Source organism: Mustelus asterias, chromosome 10, assembly GCF_964213995.1.
Source record: "Mustelus asterias chromosome 10, sMusAst1.hap1.1, whole genome shotgun sequence".
In the NCBI taxonomy this organism is placed as follows: Eukaryota; Metazoa; Chordata; class Chondrichthyes; order Carcharhiniformes; family Triakidae; genus Mustelus; species Mustelus asterias.
In genome coordinates this window covers 94,689,570-94,711,881 of record NC_135810.1, presented here as the reverse complement: position 1 = coordinate 94,711,881, position 22,312 = coordinate 94,689,570, and the positions used below count along the sequence as shown (strand labels likewise).

General features: G+C 44.6%; 1 protein-coding gene across 5 annotated transcripts in view; it reads left to right on the top strand.

Moving 5' to 3' along the window:
- Positions 1–10,853: 10,853 nt before the first annotated feature.
- The window catches only part of LOC144499779 (uncharacterized), a 107,965-nt gene continuing 96,506 nt past the window's right edge, over positions 10,854–22,312 (top strand). For 4 of the 5 annotated variants that reach the window (XR_013498897.1, XR_013498895.1, XR_013498894.1 and 1 more), the window contains exons 1-2: positions 10,856–10,938; positions 19,588–20,603. Coding sequence is in view for 1 of the 5 variants with exons in the window: in XM_078222229.1 (XP_078078355.1) it covers positions 10,936–10,938; positions 19,588–20,603 (1,019 nt within the window). In the remaining 4 variants the exon portion in view is untranslated. Of the gene's footprint in view, positions 11,216–19,587; positions 20,604–22,312 lie in introns of all 5 variants that reach the window. The other variant, XR_013498896.1, reaches the window with a different exon arrangement.

Sequence of the window (22,312 nt, the reverse complement as noted above, 5' to 3'; positions counted from 1 at the left end):
GGTGCACAGCGATTCATGGATGCCCAATCTTGAAATCTGTTCAAAGTCTATCTCATTTGGCACAGTGGCCACACAGTACGATGTACATCTGAATCAGAGGCAAGAGCACCACCAACTGAACTTTGAAAGGAAATTGCATGAGGTTTACCTCAAGGATTAGGGGTGGGGCTATTCCAGTGTTTAATCATATTTAAAATTTTGGAAAACAATATTTGGAGAACAAAATTCTCCTGTCTGCAGTTGCTGCAAAGTAGACTGGGGCAGGGACCAGGATGATCAGAGACAGCAAGTTTAAGAAAGCTCAACTGAAGGATGACAAGGGCGGCATGGTAGCACAGTGGTTAGCACTGCTGCTTCACAGCTCCAGGGTCCCGGGTTCGATTCCCGGCTCGGGTCACTGTCTGTGTGGAGTTGGCACATTCTCCTCGTGTCTGCGTGGGTTTCCTCCGGGTGCTCTGGTTTCCTCCCACAGTCCAAAGATGTGCAGGTTAGGTTGATTGGCCAGGTTAAAAAAATTGCCCCTTAGAGTCCTGGGATTAGCGGGTAAAATATGTGGGGGTAGGGCCTGGGTGGGATTGTGATCGGTGCAGACTCGATGGGCCAAATGGCCTCCTTCTGCACTGTAGGGTTTCTATGATTTCTATGAAGCATCACTTAATGCAGACAGACACAAATTCATGAGATTAAAAAAGGCTAATAATTATTGACAGATTTAGTTAAATTGAATCATTTTACAGCATATGACACAAGAGAGTGATTTTGGATATAATGGATATAATAATTAAGCCATCATTACAGTATGTAGCTGTGGTAAAGAACAATAAGATACGAGATGTATAGCCTGATCAACAGAGCAAAATTCTCAGAAAAGAATTTTGAATATGTACAGTACACTCGTCTGTCCCCACCTTAATTATGTATCATAAACCATCTCTGTGCAGCGTGTCACATGATTACATGGTGATATGATCAGAGGCATTTGGGCGATTTTCCCTCTCTTCTACCCGGGACTGTAAGTAAGCAACACCTATCTAATAAAGCTTCACTAACTGGTTAAGTAACCCACTGTGTGACAACTTTTTTTCATTCTTTAATCTTTACCGTTAAAGTGAGCTGACCACTTCAGCATACAACAGGAAGAGACAAAGCTGACAACAGAGGAAAGCTTTTCAGTAAAAATAGTCAGACAAAAAAATTCAGACGTTGATTTTCAGGAGACCACTCCACCATCAATTGAAGTGCGGTAATTCTGGTCATTGGAAATGGGCTTTTAGCCTTTGCAAAGGGCGTACATTAATTTTAAAATTGAGAAAAGCACTCCATGCCATTCCTTAATTTCTGTTACTCAACTGCGACCTGGGAACACTCAGAGAGTCAGAGGTGGGAAAAGGAAACAAATTTTTCAGCCAGCACGTTGATTGTAATACCAGTCAACTAACACAACTGGTGGGCTCAAAATCTCCTAGAAAATGAAGAGAGTGAGATGATAAGGCAGTAGGCAGTGTAAAAACAACTTTACTTGTCAGAGCTGAGGAGTCTTTTCCAGCTACATGTCTTCACATGAAATCCAAAGATAAAAATTGAGCCATGAGAGAAGGATATCAACGTGGATAAAACAAGTTGAGAGGGACAGGAAAGGACAGAAAGTTGCCAGTCAAGTGGATAGAGCTGTGAAGAAGGCCTATAGTGTGTTAGCTTTTATTAACAGGGGGTTGGAGTTTAAGAGCCGTGGGGTTATGCTGCAACTGTACAGGACCTTGGTGAGACCACATTTGGAATATTGTGTGCAGTTCTGGTCACCTCACTATAAGAAGGATGTGGAAGCGCTGGAAAGAGTGCAGAGGAGATTTACCAGGATGCTGCCTGGTTTGGAGGGTAGGTCATATGAGGAAAGGTTGAGGGAGCTAGGGCTGTTCTCTCTGGAGCGGAGGAGGCTGAGGGGAGACTTAATAGAGGTGTATAAAATGATGAAGGGGATAGATAGAGTGAACGTTCAAAGACTATTTCCTCGGGTGGATGGAGCTATTACAAGGGGGCATAACTATAGGGTTCGTGGTGGGAGATACAGGACGGATATCAGAGGTAGGTTCTTTACGCAGAGAGTGGTTGGGGTGTGGAATGGACTGCCTGCAGTGATAGTGGAGTCAGACACTTTAGAAACATTTAAGCGGTTATTGGATAGGCACATGGAGCACACCAGGATGATAGGGAGTGGGATAGCTTGATCTTGGTTTCAGATAAAGCTCGGCACAACATCGTGGGCCGAAGGGCCTGTTCTGTGCTGTACTGTTCTATGTTCTATGTTCTAGTAATAGAGCACCAGAGAATAGGGTCCATGCAGGGAATAGCACTAAAAAAAGTAAAATTGAAATCACTTTATCTGAGTGTGTGGTGCTTCCACAATAAGACAGATGAACTGGTGCACAACTAGAGATAAATTGTATATATCTAATCACTATTACTGAGATATATGCCGTGATTTTGCATCCACATTTACCACAAGCACAAACGGCGATGTGGGCACAAAATATTGCAAGACACAGAAAATAAGAATTTTGCCGGTGAAATCTCATTTTCCATTTCTCCCCGCTGCCACCCGTGCCAGTGGTGTAATGAGGTTCCCACCCAGGAAGGTCAGGAATCTCATTTGAATGCACTTACATATAATTAGCAGGCTTTACAGTCATATCTCCCCTCTCCCTAAGGAATTCCCCACACGCTGATGAGACATCACGTTGGCGAAGTTTGCAACAGGTTTTTAAAAATCAGAACCGGGTGAAGAGAACCCGCCAAGACCACACATAGATAAGAAGAGAAGAACTCGGAGCACAGGTAGATAATTCAACCCCTTGAGCCTGCTCTACCATTCAATATGATCATGGCTGATCTCATCTTGGCCTCACCTACTCCTTCCTGCCTGCTCCATAACCCTTCATCCCACTTCTAATTAAAAATCTATCTCCTCCTTAAATTTATTTACTGTTCTACCCTCCAATCAACTGAACTCTGGGGAAGAGAATTCCACTGATTCATGACCCTTTGAGTGAAGTAATTCCTCCTAATTTCTGTTTTAAATCCCTCAGCCTAAAACTATGCTATTTTGTTCTAGAATGTCCAACAAGGGGACACACCCGCTTTACATCTACCCTGTCAATCCTATTTAATTTCTTATATATCTCAATTAGATCTCCTTTCATTCTTCTAAATTCCAGTGAATATAGGTCTAAACTGCTCAATCTCTCTTGGTAAGACAAGTCCTCCATCTCTGGAATGAATCTAGTGGGCCTTCTCTGAATTGCCATTAATGTATTTACATCCTTCTTCAAGTAAGGGGACCAAAACTGTACACAGTATTCCAGATGCAATCTCACCAATGCCTTCGATAGTTGCAACAGCACTTCCTTGCTTTTATATTCGATTCCATTAGTAATGAATGCCACAATTGCATTTACCTTCCTTATTACCTGCTCCACCTGTACACTATCTTTTTGAAATTCATGCACAAGAACACCCAGATCCCTCCACACCAATGCATTTTGAGGTTGCTTTCCTTTTAGATAATAAGTTGCCTTTTTATTCCACTGACCAAAATGGATAACCAAAATGAATAAATGGATTAGCACAGTTAAGTATAGCCCCTGGGGGGGGGACAGAAAGACATGTCTGAGCAGTACCCTGGCATTACCCCCTGGAACCTTGGCACTGCCCTAGCACAGCCTGAGAACCAGGCTGAATATACAAGGTTCAGAGGGGAGGTGGAAAAGCAAATAGGAGAGGTAAAGCAGGAACATGAAAAGAGATTCAGCCATGAAAAAAGGGAACACAAATTGTAAGTGTGGTAAAAGGAGGAGATTAGGAACCAAAAAGGGGATAAGGCACTAGGACTGGTTGAGGCGCATCCAAAAACACTGATGGAAGTGAGAGTGGAATATGCAGAGGCACTTGCCATAATCTTTCTGTCTTCATTAGACTCAAGAGCCAGAAGTCTGAAGAATTGCAAAATTTACATACTTCTTCGAAAAAATGCGTAAAGATAAGCATAGCAACTACAAGCCAATCAGTTTAACTCTGGTGGTGGGGAAATTTCTAAAAGTAATAATTAGGGCCAAAATTAATAGTCACAGAGACAAATACAGGTTAATTAAGGAGAATCCACATGGATTTCTTAAGGGAAAATCATGTTTAACTAACTTGCTAGTGTTTTTTGATGAGGAAGAGAGGGGGTTAATGAGGGCAATGCTGTTGGTGATGTACATAGACTTCCGAAAACATATGATACAGTGCTACACAACAGACTTGTGAGAAAAGTTATAGCTCATGGAATCAAAGGGAAAGTAGCAACATGGTTATGAGATTGGCTAAGTGACAGGAAACAGTGGATTTCATGGATGTTTTCCAGACTGGAGGAAGGTTTGTCATGGATTTCCCCAGGGGTCAGTGTTGGGACCTTTGCCTTTCTTGATATATATTAACAACCTAGTCATTGATGTAGATGGCAAAATTTCAAAATTTACAGATGATATGAAACTTAGAAGCATTGTGAACTGTAAGGAAGATAGTGTAGAAGCTCAAAAGGATGCAGACAAATTAGTGGAAACAGTAGACAAGTGGCAGATGAAGTTCAATGGAGTGAAATGTGAATTGATTCATTTTGACATGAAGGATATGAAGAGACAATATCAAATAAAAGATACAACTCTAAAGGGGTGTATATGTGCATGAGTCATTGAAGGTGGCAGGTGGTTTATTTACACTATCGTACATTTTAAGCTTCTAGGTCAGAACATTACTCTCTTAACATATTCTCTTCTCAGTCTCATGCACATGACTTACTGATGTTACTGTTACATCATGAAAAATATCACCATCTCATTACCATAACTATAACCCATTACTTTGCATCGCCCTCCAAGTATAATGGAGTTCAATCCTGATAAATGCGAAGTGATGCATTTTGGTAGAAATAATGTAGGGAGGAGCTATACGATAAATGGCAGAACCATAAAGGGTGTAGATACGCAGAGGGACCTGGGTGTGCAAGTCCACAGATCCTTGAAGGTGACGTCACAGGTGGAGAAGGTAGTGAAGAAGGCATATGGCATGCTTGCCTTTATAGGACGGGGCATAGAGTATAAAAGTTGGGGTCTGATGTTGCAGATGTATAGAACATTGGTTCGGCCGCATTTGGAATACTGCGTCCAGTTCTGGTCGCCACACTACCAGAAGGACGTGGAGGCTTTGGAGAGAGTACAGAGGAGGTTTACCAGGATGTTGCCTGGTATGGAGGGGCTTAGTTATGAGGAGAGATTGGGTCAACTGGGGTTGTTCTCCCTGGAAAGACGGAGGATGAGGGGAGACTTAATAGAGGTGTATAAAATTATGAAAGGCATAGATAGGGTGAACGGTGGGAAGCTTTTCCCCAGGTCGGTGGTGAGGTTCACGAGGGGTCATAGGTTCAAGGTGAAGGGGGGGAGGTTTAACACAGATATCAGAAGGACATATTTTACACAGAGGGTGGTGGGGGCCTGGAATGCGCTGCCAGGCAAGGTGGTGGAGGCGGACACACTGGGAACGTTTAAGACTTATCTAGATAGCCATATGAACGGAGTGGGAATGGAGGGATACAAAAGAATGGTCTAGTTGACCAGGGAGCGGCACGGGCTTGGAGGGCCGAAGGGCCTGTTCCTGTGCTGTATTGTTCTTTGTTTATAATCTTAACCTTTTTTTAATAAGAATCTTAACACTATTTGCGTGTCCACCATCTCCCTCCTCACCCCCCTGCCTCACCCTCTCACCCCCTCCAAAGTCTGAATTTCACAGGTTAAGCCTTTCCGTAGTGCCTTCACAGCTCTCTCTGACCCTGTTCCTGTCACTGTTGATCGAGGGTGATAGCCTTTAGTTGATTCATTGACTGGATAACCATTCCGTGAGGTAATTGATGTAGTCTTTGTTTTGGCATCCCAGAGCTTGCAATGGTCAAACTCATTTGTTCTTGCAGATTCTAATAATATTAGAACTTTTCCGTTTCTACTTAACACTCCAAATGCAGTTTGAAGGGGATATGAATGCAGTTGTTCTGTTTGTTTAGATACTGTGCATTCAGACATTCCATTCTGGTCCATAATTTCTGACGTGGTACTAATGTTGCTCGTGTCTTCACTCTATGGCTGAAGTTGTACCAGTTCTTCTGTATTGCTCTTTGAGCATTCTCTATATTTCTTACTTTCTCATGGCCATCTGATGTAACATTCTGTTTTAAGTTCTGCTTCAACAATAGAATTTCAATCTTTGGCCCATATGTAACTCTGCTGGTGAAAATCCAATGCTCAAAGCCGCTGCTCTACAATTCAGCAAGGCTAAATTCCAATTGTTATTCTTAGTCATTAGCATTTTAATGGTTTTCACTGCTCTCCTGGCCTTTCCATTGGCCTATGGGTGAAGGGGTGAACTGGTAACATGATTGATTCCACGGTCTTCTAAAAGATTTCTTGAAGTATTCATTCATGGACCATTGTTGGAGACAATTTTGTGCAGAAACCTATGCGTTGAAAAAATATTCTTTAAATCTCTTATCAGTATTTCAGCTGTCTGATAATGGGGTCTGGTGACCTTGAATAATAATTCACTTTGATAAGGTATGACTTTTAAGTGGGTAAGGCTGCTGCCTTTGAACCTCCCAACTAGCAAACTCATCCAAAGCCTCAATATTTCCACAGATTATGGCTCAATTTTGCTCCTTAAGTTCAGCCTGTCTGGCATATTAACCCACTTGTTTGAGCGTTAATTCACCTCTTGTCCGCAAAATACCTGACTGGTTTCCATTGTGGACTCTGATAACAATATGGTTGCAAATAAGTTTGTCTTTCAATGCACCATACCTGTAATAATTGGCAAGCCAAGTCTATAGGGAACAATTCAATGTTTTCCCCTGGCCTTTGGGATCTCTGATTGAATCGTTCTCACTCAGTTGCGAGGTTCCATTTTGGGCTGAAGCATGCACAAATACTTTCAGGACAGTTTTAAAGTTCACAGAGGTCTCTTCTACCCTCGTCTCAGGAGAGCATCATACGCAATGGACCCCACTGCACATAGGAACATACTAATCCTGGTGCTTCTGCTCTTTGGCATGTAAACTTGATGCTTTTTCCACAATGCCCAGTGCTGGTCTCTTTGTACACCACTGAGGTTTTCAAACAGCTGCAGAAGGAACAGTGCCTGTTCGGCTGGTGCTTCATAAAAACATTTTATATGGGATGTGGGCAGCGCTAATGGGGCCAGCATTTATTACCCATCCCTTACTGCCCTTGAACTGATTGACTTGCTGGACTGTTTCAGAGACTATTTAAGAGTCAACCACAATGCTGTGGGCCTGGGGCCACATGTAGGACAAATCAGGTAAGAATGGCAGATTTCTTTCCCGAAAGGACATTAGTGAACCAGATGGGTTTTAACAACAATCGACAATGGTTTTGTGGTCATCGTTTAGACTTTTAATTCCATATTTTTATTGAATTCAAATCTTACCATCTGCTGCGGTGGGCGTCGAAGCCAGGTCCCCAGAGCATTACACTGGATCGCTGGATTACCAGTCCAATGACAATAACATCATGCCACCACCTGCCATCGCAACCGATTCTCAGTGTCCCCCTCACCAAGGTAAGTCTTATGATCCTATCTTTCAAAAAGTCTTGTTCTGATTTCTCCCTATGTGTGCTTTGCTGATGGCAAATTGTTGTCGTTTGGTGTCACCACTGCTAGTATCGTGGTTTGTGGTTTGGTTTCCACTTTTTAAGTACTATTTGGATCTCTCTGTGGGTAACTTGTGCCTGTTGTGCACTGGGAAGGTTTCCCACTACCAATGAGTGATTTAGGTCTAACTCTGGTATGTTTCTTCAAAATGTCCTTTATTTACACTATAATTCATTCTAAGTTCCTAAGTAAGGCGCAACTTGTGGGCCGAAGGGCCTGTTTGTGCTGTAGCTTTTCTATGTTCTATGTTCTATGTAAGTACATCTGTTTCTTCTACAGACTATTCATCTTCTCTTCTCAGGAACATGAGGACTCATACGTCACTGTTATGTCATGATATGCATCATTATCTCATTACCATAGCTGTGAACCCATTATTCTACAGCTGGTCAGGTTGAAAGCATACATTTTCTGAGGCTTTGAATATAGGGTTTCTGAGTACAAGAACAAAGAAGTTATGTTAAAGCTGTATAGGACACTGATTCAGCCTTAGCTGGAGCATTGTGTTCAGGTCTGGATGTCAGACTTGTGGAAGGATGTGAAGGCATTGGAGAGAGTGTGGAACATATTCATGACAATGGTTCCAGGGATGTGGAACTTAAGGGATGAAGTTGGATTGGCCAGAGAAAGTTGAGAGAGATTTGCTAGAGATATTCAAAACCATGAGGCGTCTGGATTGAGTAGGCAAAAGCGTTCCCACTCGCGAAAGGATCAAGAGCGAGAGGCACAGATTTAAAGTAATTTGCAACGGAAGCAAAAGTGGCATGAGAACAGGTTTTTTCATGCAGAGAGTGGTTCAGGACTGGAGTGCACTTCCTGAGAGTGGGATGGAGGCAGGTTCAATTGAGGCATTCAAAAGTGAAATGAAAGCAAAATACCGCGGATGCTGGAATCTGAAACAAAAGCAGAAAATGTTGAAAAATCTCAGCAGGTCTGACAACATCTGTGGAGAGAGAATAGAGCCAATGTTTTTAGTCTGGATGACCCTTTGTCAGACCCTTCACCAGCTCTGACAAAGGGTCATCCAGACTTGAAATGCTGACCCTATTCTAAATTTAGGTTTATTTGTTAGTGTCAGAAGTAGGCTTATGTTAACACTGCAATGAAGTCACTGTGAAAATCCCCTCGTGCCAATCTCTGGTGCCTGTTTGGGTATACTGAGGAAGAATTTAGCATGGCCAATGCACCTAACCAGGGAGATCTGGCAAATTGGATGTACAATTGGCTTGACGGTAGAAATGATGTGGAGATGCCGGCGTTGGACTGGGGTAAACATAGTAAGAAGTCTCACAACACCAGGTTAAAGTCCAACAGGTTTATTTGGTAGCAAAAGCCACTAGCTTTCGGAACGCTGCCCCTTCGTCAGGACGCCCCTGACGAAGGGGCAGCGCTCTGAAAGCTAGTGGCTTTTGCTACCAAATAAACCTGTTGGACTTTAACCTGGTGTTGTGAGACTTCTTACTTGATGGTAGGAAGCAGAGGGTAATGGTGGAAGGATGCTTGTCGGACTGGAGGCCTGTGACTAGTGGTGTGCCTCAGGGGTCAGTGCTGGGCCATTGCTGTTTGTTATCTATATCAATGATTTAGATGAGAATGTACAAGGCATGATCAGTAAATTTGCAGATGACACAAAAATAGGTGATATTGTAGACAGTGAGGAAGATTATCAAAAATTTCAGCAGCATCTCGATCAGCTGGGGAAGTGGGCCGTGAAATGGCGAACGTAGTTGAGTGTGAGGTGTTGCATTTTGGAATGTCAAATCAAGGTAGGACTTTCATGGTGAATGGTAAGTATCGTAGAACAGATGGACCTTGGAGTTCAAGTGCACGGTTCTCTAAAGGTGGAGTCATAGGTAGATAGGGCAGTGAAGAAGGATTTTGGCATGCTGGCCATCATCAGTCAGGGCATTGAGTATAGAAGTTGGGAAATTATGTTGTAGTTGTACAAGATGTTGGTAAGGCTGCACCTGGAGTATTGTGTTCAGTTTTGGTCACCTTGCTACAGGAAAGATGTTATTAAACTGGAGAAAGTGCAGAAGAGATTTACAAGGATGTTGCCAGGACTCAAGGCACTGAATAATAGGAAGATTGGACAGGCTAGGACTTTTTTCTTTGGAGCATAAGAGACTGAGGGGTGATTTTATAGAGGCGTAAAAGATCATGAGAGGCATGGATAGCGTGAATGCAATCAATCTTTTTCCCAAATTTGGGGAATTGAGAACTAGAGGGCATATGTTTAAGTTAAGATGGGAAAGAATTAATGGGAACCTGAGGAGCAACTTTTTTTACACAGAGGGTGGTACGTATGTGGAATGACCTGCCGGAGGAAGTGGTTGAGGCAGGGACATTGACAACATTTAAAAGGCATTTGGACAGATTCATGGATAAGAAAGGTTTGGAGGGATATGGGCCAAATGCAGGCAAATAGGGTTAGCTCAAATGGGCATTTTGGTCGGCATGGACCAGTTTGGGGTGAAGGGCCTGTCTCCGTGCTGTAGATTCTATGGTTCTATAACTAGCACGTCCTTTGAACTGTGGGAAGAAACCCACATAGACACGGGAAGACACCCAAGCCAAGAATTGAACCCAGTGCTAACCACTGTGCCACCGCCCCAATCTCTCCACAGATGCTGTCAGAGAGCGCCAGAGTCTGCACGTTCTCCCCGTGTCTGCATGGGTTTCCTCCGGGTGCTCTGGTTTCCTCCCACAGTCCGAAAGAGGTTTTGGTCAGGTGCATTGGCCATGCTAAATTCTCCCTCAGTGTACCCGAACAGGCGCCGGAGTGTGGCGACTAGGAGATTTTCACAGTAACTTCATTGCAGTGTTAGTGTAAGCCTACTTCTGACACGAATAAATAAACTTGTTGAGGTTTTGCAGCATTTTCTGTTTTTGATTCAAAAATGAATTAGATTGTTTTATTTTGAAGAGGAAGGATGTGCAGGATTATTAGGGGAGAGGTGGGGGGATTGTAATAAGTGAATTGCTCATTCGGAGAGCCAGCGCAGACACAATGGGCCGAATGGCCTCATGCAGTGTAACAATGCGAGTGTAATAGCCACGCCCAGGTCATTGTGGACTACAGCCCCCAGCAGGTTGTGCGGGGCAGTGACGTCAGTGGCCTGGGGGATCAGGCTGTTGTTGGTGCTGCGCTCGCTCGGACTGAGACCGAGATATGGTCCTGAGGAAATGGTGCGTTAACCTTTTGTGATCAATAAGGTGCTGCGCCGACTGTGCTGCTGTCCTCGGCTGTTGTTGTAAATTATCTGCTCGCGGAAATGTTGTGGAAGGAAGATTTGACGCTGAGGCCTAGTCACGGTGTTGGTTTCGGGCAGGGCCGGCCGCGAGGGTAGAAGCTGACCGCCGATCTTTCCTTCAGTCTGCGATGTGGAAAGTGAAGCTGGCGGAAAGGAGCAGTGCGTGAGGAGATGAGGATGAGGAGGGCAATGCGTGGAGTGAGGAGGGCAGGGTGAGGAGAGCGGTATGTGTGTGGAGTGAGATGAGGGGTGAGTAGGCAGGGTGAGGAGGGCAGTGTGTGTGTGTGGGGTGAGGGGGACTGTATGGAGTGAGGGGTGAGGAGGACAATGTGAGGAGGGCTGTGAGGGGTGAGGAGGGCGGTGTGTGTGTGGAGTGAGGGGGGGTGGTGTGTGTGTGTGTGTGGGGTGAGGAGTGAGGAGGGCTGTGTGTGGGGTGAGGAGGGTGGTGTGTGTGTGTGGAGTGAGGGGTGAGGAGGGCGGTGTGTGTGAGGGGTGAGAAGGGCGGTGTGTGTGTGGGGTGAGGAGGGCGGTGTGTGGGGTGAGGAGGGCGGTGTGTGTGTGGGGTGAGGAGGGCGGTGTGTGTGTGGGGTGAGGAGGGCGGTGTGTGTGTGGGGTGAGGAGGGCGGTGTGTGTGTGGGGTGAGGAGGGCGGTGTGTGTGTGGGTTGAGGAGGGCGGTGTGTGTGTGGGGTGAGGAGGGCGGTGTGTGTGTGGGGTGAGGAGGGCGGTGTGTGTGTGGGGTGAGGAGGGCGGTGTGTGTGTGGGGTGAGGAGGGCGGTGTGTGTGTGGGGTGAGGAGGGCGGTGTGTGTGTGGGGTGAGGAGGGCGGTGTGTGTGTGGGGTGAGGAGGGCGGTGTGTGTGTGGGGTGAGGAGGGCGGTGTGTGTGTGGGGTGAGGAGGGCGGTGTGTGTGTGGGGTGAGGAGGGCGGTGTGTGTGTGGGGTGAGGAGGGCGGTGTGTGTGTGGGGTGAGGAGGGCGGTGTGTGTGTGGGGTGAGGAGGGCGGTGTGTGTGGGGAGTGAGGGGTGAGGAGGGTGGTGTGTGTGTGGATCGATGAGTGAAGGGTGTGCTTCCTGGGGCATTGGCTCTGCTGAGAGCAGGTCAGAGCTGCCAGCTGTTGCTCTCCGCGGTGGCAGCCTGTGCCCTGGGTGATTGTTGGTGAAAAGCTGCCGTGTATGCATTTTGTGTTTGCTACATTTTTATATAAAAACATATTCTTTTGACTGCAACTTGCTAATTGAACAGTCACATTCATCTATAAAGTTATGGAGCTCTGATTTATAATATATGTTCCAAATTCCAGTGCAGTTATTTTAACTTTTTATCGACGTGGCAGCAGGACTTATTACTTTTCCAAGCACTGTGAAATCCATTATTCCCATTGCCATTTTTTCCAACTTTGATGTCTGTACGCACATGTGCAATTATATGTTGTCACACGTGGAAAAGACTTTGATTTATACAGTGCATTTCAGGACCACTGACATCCCAGAGTGTCTTACAGTCCATGCAATAAATGCTGTCGCAATTTTGGGAAATGCAATAGTGAATTTATGTACAACCAACTCCCACAAACAACAATGTAATAATGACCAAATAATCTGTTTAATATATGATGCTGGCAGGGGGCTAAAGTTTATTTATTAATGTTGCAAGTACATTAACACTGCAATGAAGTTACTGTCAAAATCCCCTAGTCGCCACACTCCGGTGCCAGTTTGGGTATACTGAGGAAGAATTTAGCACTGCCAGTGCACGTAACCAGCATGTCTTTTGGACTGTGGGACGAAACCGGAGCACCTGGAGGAAACCCATGCAGACTTAGAGAGAACATGCAGATTTGTACAGATTGTGATCCAAGCTGGGAATTGAACCTGGGTCCTTGGCGCTGTGAGGCAGCAGTGCTAACCACTGTGCCGCTAACTATTTATTACTCACGACACCAGGGATAACTCTCCTATTATAATAAAAGCAAATGATTGTGGATGCTGGCATCTGAAACAAGAAGAGAAAATGCTGGAAAATTGCAGGTCTGACTATCTGTGAAGAGAGAATAGATTTAACATTTTGAATCAAGATGACCCTTCGTCATAGCAGAAGACAATAGAAAACAGGATGAGATTTCTACTCCGATAAAGGCAAAATACTGTGGATGCTGGAATCTCAGATTTATGCTGTTGGCGTGAAGGGAGGGGGGGGGGGGGAATTGACAAAGATGTCATAGACAAAGGGAATGTAAGTGGTGGCAAAAGACACTTGCCATCCAACACACCATTCTACTCTCAAAAGAGCAAAGAAAATTACAGCAGAGGAACAGGTCCTTGGCCCTCCAAGCCTGCACCAACCATGCTGCCCGCCTGAACTAAAACCCCCTACTCTTCCGGGGACCATATCCTTCTATTCCCATCCTATTCATGTATTTGTCAAGATACCCCTTAAAATTCACTATCGTATCTCCTTCCACTACCTCCACCAGCAGCGTGTTCCAAGCGCACAATCACCCTCTGTATTAAAAAAAAACTTGCCTCGTATATCTCCTTTAAACCTTGCCCCTCACACCTTAAACCTATGCCCCGTAGTAATTAGAACATAGAACATTACAGCGCAGAACAGGCCCTTCGGCCCACGATGTTGCACCGACCAGTTAAAAAAAAAAACTGTGACCCTCCAACCTAAACCAATTTCTTTTCGTCCATGAACCTATCTACGGATCTCTTAAACGCCCCCAAACTAGGCGCATTTACAACTGATGCTGGCAGGGCATTCCAATCCCTCACCACCCTCTGGGTAAAGAACCTACCCCTGACATCGGTTCTATAACTACCCCCCCTCAATTTAAAGCCATGCCCCCTCGTGCTGGATTTCTCCATCAGAGGAAAAAGGCTATCACTATCCACCCTATCTAAACCTCTAATCATCTTATATGTTTCAATAAGATCCCCTCTTAGCCGCCGCCTTTCCAGCGAAAACAATCCCAAATCCCTCAGCCTCTCCTCATAGGATCTCCCCTCCATACCAGGCAACATCCTGGTAAACCTCCTCTGCACCCTCTCCAAAGCCTCCACATCCTTCCTGTAATGTGGGGACCAGAACTGCACACAGTACTCCAAGTGCGGCCGCACCAGAGTTGTGTACAGTTGCAACATAACGCTACGACTCCTAAATTCAATCCCCCTACCAATAAACGCCAAGACACCATATGCCTTCTTAACAACCTTATCTACTTGATTCCCAACTTTCAGGGATCTATGCACACATACACCTAGATCCCTCTGCTCCTCCACACTATTCAAAGTCCTCCCGTTAGCCCTATACTCAACACATCTGTTATTCCTACCAAAGTGAATTACCTCACACTTCTCCGCATTAAACTCCATCCGCCACCTCTCGGCCCAACTTTGCAACCTGTCTAAGTCTTCCTGCAAACTACGACACCCTTCCTCACTGTCTACCACACCACCGACTTTGGTGTCATCAGCAAATTTGCTAATCCACCCAACTATACCCTCATCCAGATCATTAATAAATATTACAAACAGCAGTGGCCCCAAAACAGATCCCTGAGGTACACCACTTGTAACCGCACTCCATGATGAATATTTACTATCAACCACCACCCTCTGTTTCCTATCCGCTAGCCAATTCCTGATCCAATTTCCTAGATCACCCCCAATCCCATACATCTGCATTTTCTGCAGAAGCCTACCATGGTGAACCTTATCAAACGCCTTACTAAAATCCATATATACCACGTCCACTGCCTTGCCCCCATCCACCTCCTTGGTCACTTTCTCAAAAAACTCAATAAGGTTAGTAAGGCACGACCTACCTGCCACAAAACCATGCTGACTATCACCTATCAATTCATTACTCTCCAAATAACTATAAATCCTATCCCTTATAATTTTTTCCAACATCTTGCCGACAACAGAAGTGAGACTCACCGGTCTATAATTCCCGGGGAAGTCTCTGTTCCCCTTCTTAAACAATGGGACAACATTCGCTAACCTCCAATCTTCTGGTACTATACCAGAGGCCAACGACGACCTGAAGATCAGAGCCAGAGGCTCTGCAATCACTTCTCTTGCCTCCCAGAGAATCCTTGGATAAATCCCATCCGGACTTTTCCACCCTGGGAAAAAGCTTCTGACTATCCACTCTGTCCATGCCCCTCATAATCTTGTAGACTTCCAGTAGGGTTGCACCTCAACCTCCATTGCTGTCCTTTGACAGGTCATCCTTTGACACTCCACTTACCATTGTTCTGCCATTTACATATTCTGACCTCTTAATGGCTGTTATCAGCACCCTTCTTGGCAGTGATCACCATTTACATTCCCTTTGTCTTTTTGTCTATGATATCTTCGTCAATTTGCATCCCCCCCCCCCCCAAGCTAACAGTATAAATCACATCCTATTTTCTGTTGTCTTCATCTCTGACGAAGGGTCATCCAGACTCTCAACGCTAGCTGTATTCTCTCTCCACAAATGCTATCAGACCTGCCGAGATTTTGCAGCATTTTCTGTTTTTGTATTGTGTAACTCTCCTGTTTTTTGAAATAGCATTCAGTTAGCATTGCACTGGAATGTCAACCTAGATTTTTGTAGTCATGTCCTGGAACTTGAACTCAGGACCTCATGACTCCAAAGAGACTGAATTATGGCTGCATGTTTGGGAACCCAGAAATTTAAGGCAGATTTTAAGCACCGATGTAGCATAACTAGTTAACTTGACCACTGCATTCAAACATGATTGCGATAATATACTTACTCTCAAAGAAAATAGTCCTATTGACATTTTGATACTAATTGGTTCTGTCTATAACATGGGCACTGTGCCAACTGCCCCCAGAGAGAATGTTGGAAATCAAGGGGACCCGAATGTCCTTGGAGACAAATTCCTGAAAGTTAGCATCCTAGTACAGCAAGCTATTGGAAAGGCAAATGATAACCCTCAGCCTGATTAGGATACCCAGACGAGCACTCAGATCCTATGCAGACCAGCTGGGGGGGGTGGGGTATTTACAGACATCTTTCACCTCTCATTACTCCGATCTGAGATCCCTACCTGCTTCAAGAAGATGACCATCATCCCTGTACCGAAGAAAAACCACCAGGCAGCGTGCTTTAATGACTAACACCCAGTTGCTCTGACAGCCATCATTATGAAGTGCTTCGAAAGGTCAGTCATGGCGCGCATCAACTCGAGTCTGCCAGATTGCCTGGATCCACTACAGTTTGCCTACCACTGCAACAGGTCCACAGCAGACGCCATCTTCCTGGCCCTACACTCAACCCTGGAAAACCTGGATAACAAGGACACTTAACATCAGACTCCTATTTATTGACTACAGCTCAGCCTTCAACACCATTATCCCAACAAAACTCAGCTCCAAACTCTGTGGCCTAGGGCTCAGCTCCTCCTCCTGCGACTGGATCCTATACTTCCTAACCCGGACACCACAATCAGTAAGGATAGGTAACATGATTATCCTCAACACCGGTGCCCACAAGGCTGTGTCCTCAGCCCCTTACTATATTCCTTATACACTGATGACTGTGTGGCCAAATTCTGCTCCAACTACATTTTCAAGTTTGCTGATGACATCACCATAGTGGGTCAGATCTCTAACAATGACGAGCCAAGTACAGGAAAGAGATAAAGAATCTGGTGACATGGTACAACGACAATAATCTCTCCCTCAATGTCAGTAAAATGAAGGCGATAGACAACTTTAGGAAACATACTGGAGGACGCACCCCTGTCTGCATTAATGATGGTGAAGTGGAAATGGTCAAGAGCTTCAAGTTTCTAAGTGTTCAGGTCACCAACAGTTCTTGTCCCTCCACACCGATGTTATAGTGAAGAAAGCCCACCAACGCCACGGAAGGCCAAGGAAATTCAACAAATCTGCTGCAACTCACCAATTTTTACAGATGCACCATAGAAAGGGGCGGCACGTTAGCACAGTGGTTAGCACTGCTGCTTCACAGCTCCAGGGACCTGGGTTCGATTCCCGGCTTGGTCACTGTCTGTGTGGAGTTTGCACATTCTCCTCGTGTCTGCGTGGGTTTCCTCTGGGTGCTCCGGTTTCCTCCCACAGTCCAAAGATGTGCGGGTTAGGTTGATTGGCCATGTTAAAAATTGCCCCTTAGTGTCCTGGGATGCATAGATTAGAGGGATTAGCGGGTAAAATATGTAGGGATATGGGGGTAGGGCCTGGGTGGGATTGTGGTCGGTGCAGACTCGATGGGCCGAATGGCCTCTTTCTGTACTGTAGGGTTTCTATGATTCTATGAAAGCATCCTTTCCAGATGTATCACAGCTTGGTATGGTTCCTGCTCTGATAAGACGACAAGAAACTACAAAGGGTTGTGAACATAGCCCAGTCCATTATGCAAACCAACCTCCCATCCATTGACTGTCTGCACTTCCCGCTATCTCGGAAAAGCAGCCAGCATATACAAGGACCACACATACTCCGGACATACACTCTTCCATCAGGAAAAAGATACAACAATCTGAGGACATGTACCAACCGACTCCAGAACAGCTTCTTCCCTGCTGTCGCCAGACTTTTGAGTGGATCTGTCATATATTAAGCTGATCTTTCTTTTCATTCCATCAGAACCTGCAACGCTGTATTCTGCACCCTCTCCATTCCTTCTCCCCATGTATTCCATGAACATTATGTTTTTGTCTGTATAGCTCGCAAGAAGCAATACTCTTCACTGTACCCCAATACATGTCAAATCAAAAAATGTTGGCCTTGATTACAGAGGGTTGGAGTTTGAGTAAAGATGTTTTGGACGAACCAATTAACAGGCTGCTAGCATGAAACGTACACTTGGAAAGGCTCAGTGCTGCCAAGGAGGGTAGAAAGAGGGCAGATGCTAAGAAAAGGGAGAATGCAGACTGTAGTTTCTGCTGTGGTCCATCAGGGGACAGCCACTGTGGAGCTGTCTCAGGGAGCTACAGACCTGTTTAAAAAAAATAATAAATGGTGCTGGAAAATTATTAAGGAAGTAATAGCACATTTGGAAAATTACAATCTAATCAAGCAGAGTCAGCGTGGCTTCATTAAAGGGAAATCGTGTCTGACTAATTAGAGTTTTTCGAGGAAGCCTCAACCAGAGTGGATAGAAGGGAACCAATAGATATGTTGTATTTGAACATCTAGAAGGTGTTCATTAAGATACCTCTCATGGCATGATGGCACAGCGGTTAGCACTGTTGCCTCACAGCGCCAGGGACCCCGGTTTAATCCCGGCTCAGGTCACTCACTATCTGTGTGGAGTTTGTATGTTCTCCCCATGCCTGTGTGGGTTTCTTCCGGGTACTCCAGTTTCCTCCCGCAGTCCAAAGATGTGCGGTTTAGGTGCATTGGCCATGCTAAATTGCCCCTTAGTGTCCCGGGCTGCATAGGTTACAGGGATTAGCGGGGTAAACATGTGGGGTTACAGGGATAAGGCCTAGGTGGGATTCTTGTTGGTGCAGACTCAATGGGCCGAATGGCCTCCTTCTGCACTGTAGGGATTCTGTGATCTTTCTCTGTGAAAAGGGTTAAGTCATTACAGCCTGTGATGTTGGAGGTAGTATATTGGCATGGATAGAGAATTGACTAACGGGCAGGAAACAGCGAGTGGTGATAAGGGGTTCTTTTTCAGGTTGGTGACCTGTAACCACTGGGGTTCCACAGGGATCAGTGCTGGGTCTGCAACTGTGATCCTATTGAATGGCAGAGCAGGCTCGAGGGGCCAAACAACCTACTTCTGTTTCTTATGGTCTTGTGTCTTGTTCAACCACCAGCCTTCCTCAAAGCTGTCTGATCAGCATTGGTTTTTTTTCTTAGTTTTGAAGAGTGACAATTTCAGAATAATAAAATGCCTGGTTAACTTTTTACTTTTCTTCATATCTACATTAGGTAGAATGGAAAGGCATGAGAAACTTATAGCACAGTTATTTCTGAAAGCTCGAGCAAAGTAGGAATTCAGTTGCAGAGGATGTGAGATAGTTAGTCAAAAGAAATGAGAGAGAATGGAAAGTTTGTGATGGCAAACTTCTCCAAAATTAGATTTTAATGTCCTGATTTGAGAAATGGACCAGGAATATGAATTTTAAAAGTGAAAAGTAAACATACTTTTCCTGCTCATACAATAAAAGAAATGAAGGGCACGAGAACAACTTAACATTTGAACAGCTTTGGCCATGCTAAATTCTCCCTCGGTGCATTGGCCAAATTCTCTCAGTGTACCCAAACAGGCACCAAAGTGTGGCAACTAGGGGATTTTCACAGTAACTTCATTGCAGTGTTAATGTAAGCCTACTTGTGACACGAATAAATAAACGTTAAAAAACTTAATTTCAAAATCTTTCTGTGAGCATGCATCTCATTTCAAAGAGTGGTTTTGCATCCAAGCAACCCAAATACAACTCTTCGGTAACAAGAAAATGACACCAAACTTGTTCAGATTTTAGCTGCATTTTGAAAAGATAATTTTAAAATGCATAGTCACAATGCTTCAAAAAAATCTTCATGTGTGACGAGGGCAAAAATTTTACATATTTAACCAATGCTTGTTTTACAGATGTCTGGTTTAGAAGATAATACTGAGTCTTTGGAACCCAGCGATGGTGGAATGAATATTCCGTGTTCGAAAAGACAAAAAACAGAGAGCACTGCTGCACAAGATGAATGTGACTCTACTGAACAGTCTGAGAAAGATAAAACTGATAGTGTTGAACAGCAAAGTGGAACTGAGTACCTCACCCCACACAGCAGTCAGTGCTCAGAGTTGAGAGAAGGCATGGGGAATAATTCGCCATCAGTTTCAAAATTTGAGGAGGACAATGTGCAGCGTAATGAGAAGAATGGTATTACTGTACCTGAAAATGTTGCTCAATTTGAAAGTGAATTAATGCTATTTTATAAGGAATTGGAAAAAATTGAAAGTGAGACTGATTTGCTTGTTAATGAGTGTGTGGATGGTTCACAGAGTTCAGCAGAACACATTGGAAGCACTACAGTGGGTAAGCAAAAAGAAAACAAAACTCGTAAGCGATGCAAAAAGATTACAAGTGATAAAGCTCAAACGGCAGGTGACCCATGTACTGGTAGATCACAAATTCCTACATGTGACACACATCGAAATAGTATCATGTGCCCCTCAAGGCCTCAGTGGAACCAGCCACAAGCTTTTATCGGACCGCAAGGACCCCCTCTGCCGAGGTTCAATATCCCACTCACTTATCAAAGATACACTGGCCCGTCACAGGGGCCAGTCCCTTTTCCTCATGGCCAACTGTTTTTAAGTAATGGCCATGTCAGTGACCGCAACAGTGCACCAATCCAAGCAACAAATGAGATTTGTGATGTTCAGACAGGCCTCACTAATGAGTGTACAATACAACCTGGACATAAATATTTTTACAACTCTGGCCCACATCAAAATAATGACGGTCGGCCCAATATGCTGAGGGCTGGGATAACTAACTTGTGTCAGCAGTATCAGAAAATGGAGCATCACTTAAGACCAATTATTGGAAATAAAGAGCTCGTGTTTATGCGTGGTCCACCAGGCTCTGGAAAATCGACCCTTTCACGGTAGGCTTTATTTGAATTATTTGTCATTTTGTCAGTTAACTCTTGAAAATGGTAATTATATGTTTTATTGACATTATCTTTGACTCGATAGCCAGTGTGCTTGTATTTTGAGTGTTAATGCTCTTCTATCAATCATAAAATCCTTTGTCATTCAGATTGTGGATAATAGTTTATTATTTGAACTAGGGGCAGCTTTCTGTATTTTCGTCTGCTTAAGAGATCTGCAAACCTTAATGTCAAAGATGGAAGCTTTGAAGCATCCAGTTACTAAATTCCAGAAAGGTGTTTGAGACAGTGGGCAGTTGAAGAAGAACATATTTTTAAAATGTTGGCTCTTGCATGGAAACTAGAGCATTTTGCAGCTTTACAGTTTCTAGCTTATTATGTATCAAGAAGAAATTATTCCCAGAATTAATGATAACACTCAACAGGTTTATTATTGTAATATCGCTTCCTACAGATGTAACTTTAAAAAGTATAGTGTCAACGCATACTCTATCATTTCTTGCTTATTTATATTTTAACTTCTGTTATCTCATTTCTAAGTACCAAAATCCTTCAGGGACTTTTGTTCATTCATGGAATGTGGGCATTGCTGGCAAGGCCAGGATATATTGTCTATCCCTCTTTGCCCTTGGTGGTGGTGAGCGACTCACTTGAACCACTGCAGTCCATGTGCTGTTAGGGAGGGAGTGCCAGGATCTTAGCCCAATGATGGTGAAGGAATAATGATACAGTTTCAAGTTAGGATGGTTGTGGCTTTTCAGTGCTGATTAATGTGTTGAGCACTTCCCATACCTTGGCAGCCACCTCTCTCAAAAGAGCACCATTGACGAGGAGATCCAACAGTGTGTCGGCTATGTCAGTTCAGTGTTCGACGACAAAGACCTCTGCAAGCTCATCAATATGCTCCTGTATTGAGGTGAGACCTGGACTGTGTATCAGTGACACATAAGAGGCTTGAGAAATTCCATCAGAAATGGCTCCACTGCATCCTCAGGATGCAATGAGGGAACCATAAAAAAAAGCTCGTGTCATTCTTGAAGGCAGCTCCATAGGCATTCAGGCAAAACTCCTGCAAAATCAATTTCTCAACCCTCAGATGACCAGTGTTCAAAGGGAGGACAAAGAAAATGCTTCAGACGCTCCTTGAAGCATAGCAGCATTGACATTAATGATTGGAAGGTGCTTGCTGCCAATCGTTCAAAATGATAACAGCTAGCCCATCGCGCTATGTCACACTTTGAGCCACAGCATCTTAATGATGAGGCAGAGGGCATCAGAGTGAAAGAAAAGGAAGCAGATCCTGCGCTCAGATTCCACTACCTTCTGGGACATTTTGTTTGTTCTTTCATGAGATGTGGGCATCACTGCCAAGGCCAGCATTTTTTGCCCATCCCTAATTGCCCTTGAACTGAGTGGCTTGCTAGGCCATCTCAAAGGGCAGTTAAGAGTCCACCACATTGCTGTGGGCTTGGAGTCACATCTGGCCAGACCAGGTAAAGATGGCAGGTTCCCTTCCCTAAAGAACATTAGACCTGTTCAGTCACATGAGTACACTGTGGTCGAAACCTTGACCTGAGTGGATATTATCTTCTACTAGTACTGGTTCTTACTGCCCTTGTTCTGGGTGGTGGCAGTCACAGGTTTGGAAGTTGCTTTCGAAGGAGTATGCATATTGTGTACACTGCTGCCACTGCACAGGTACT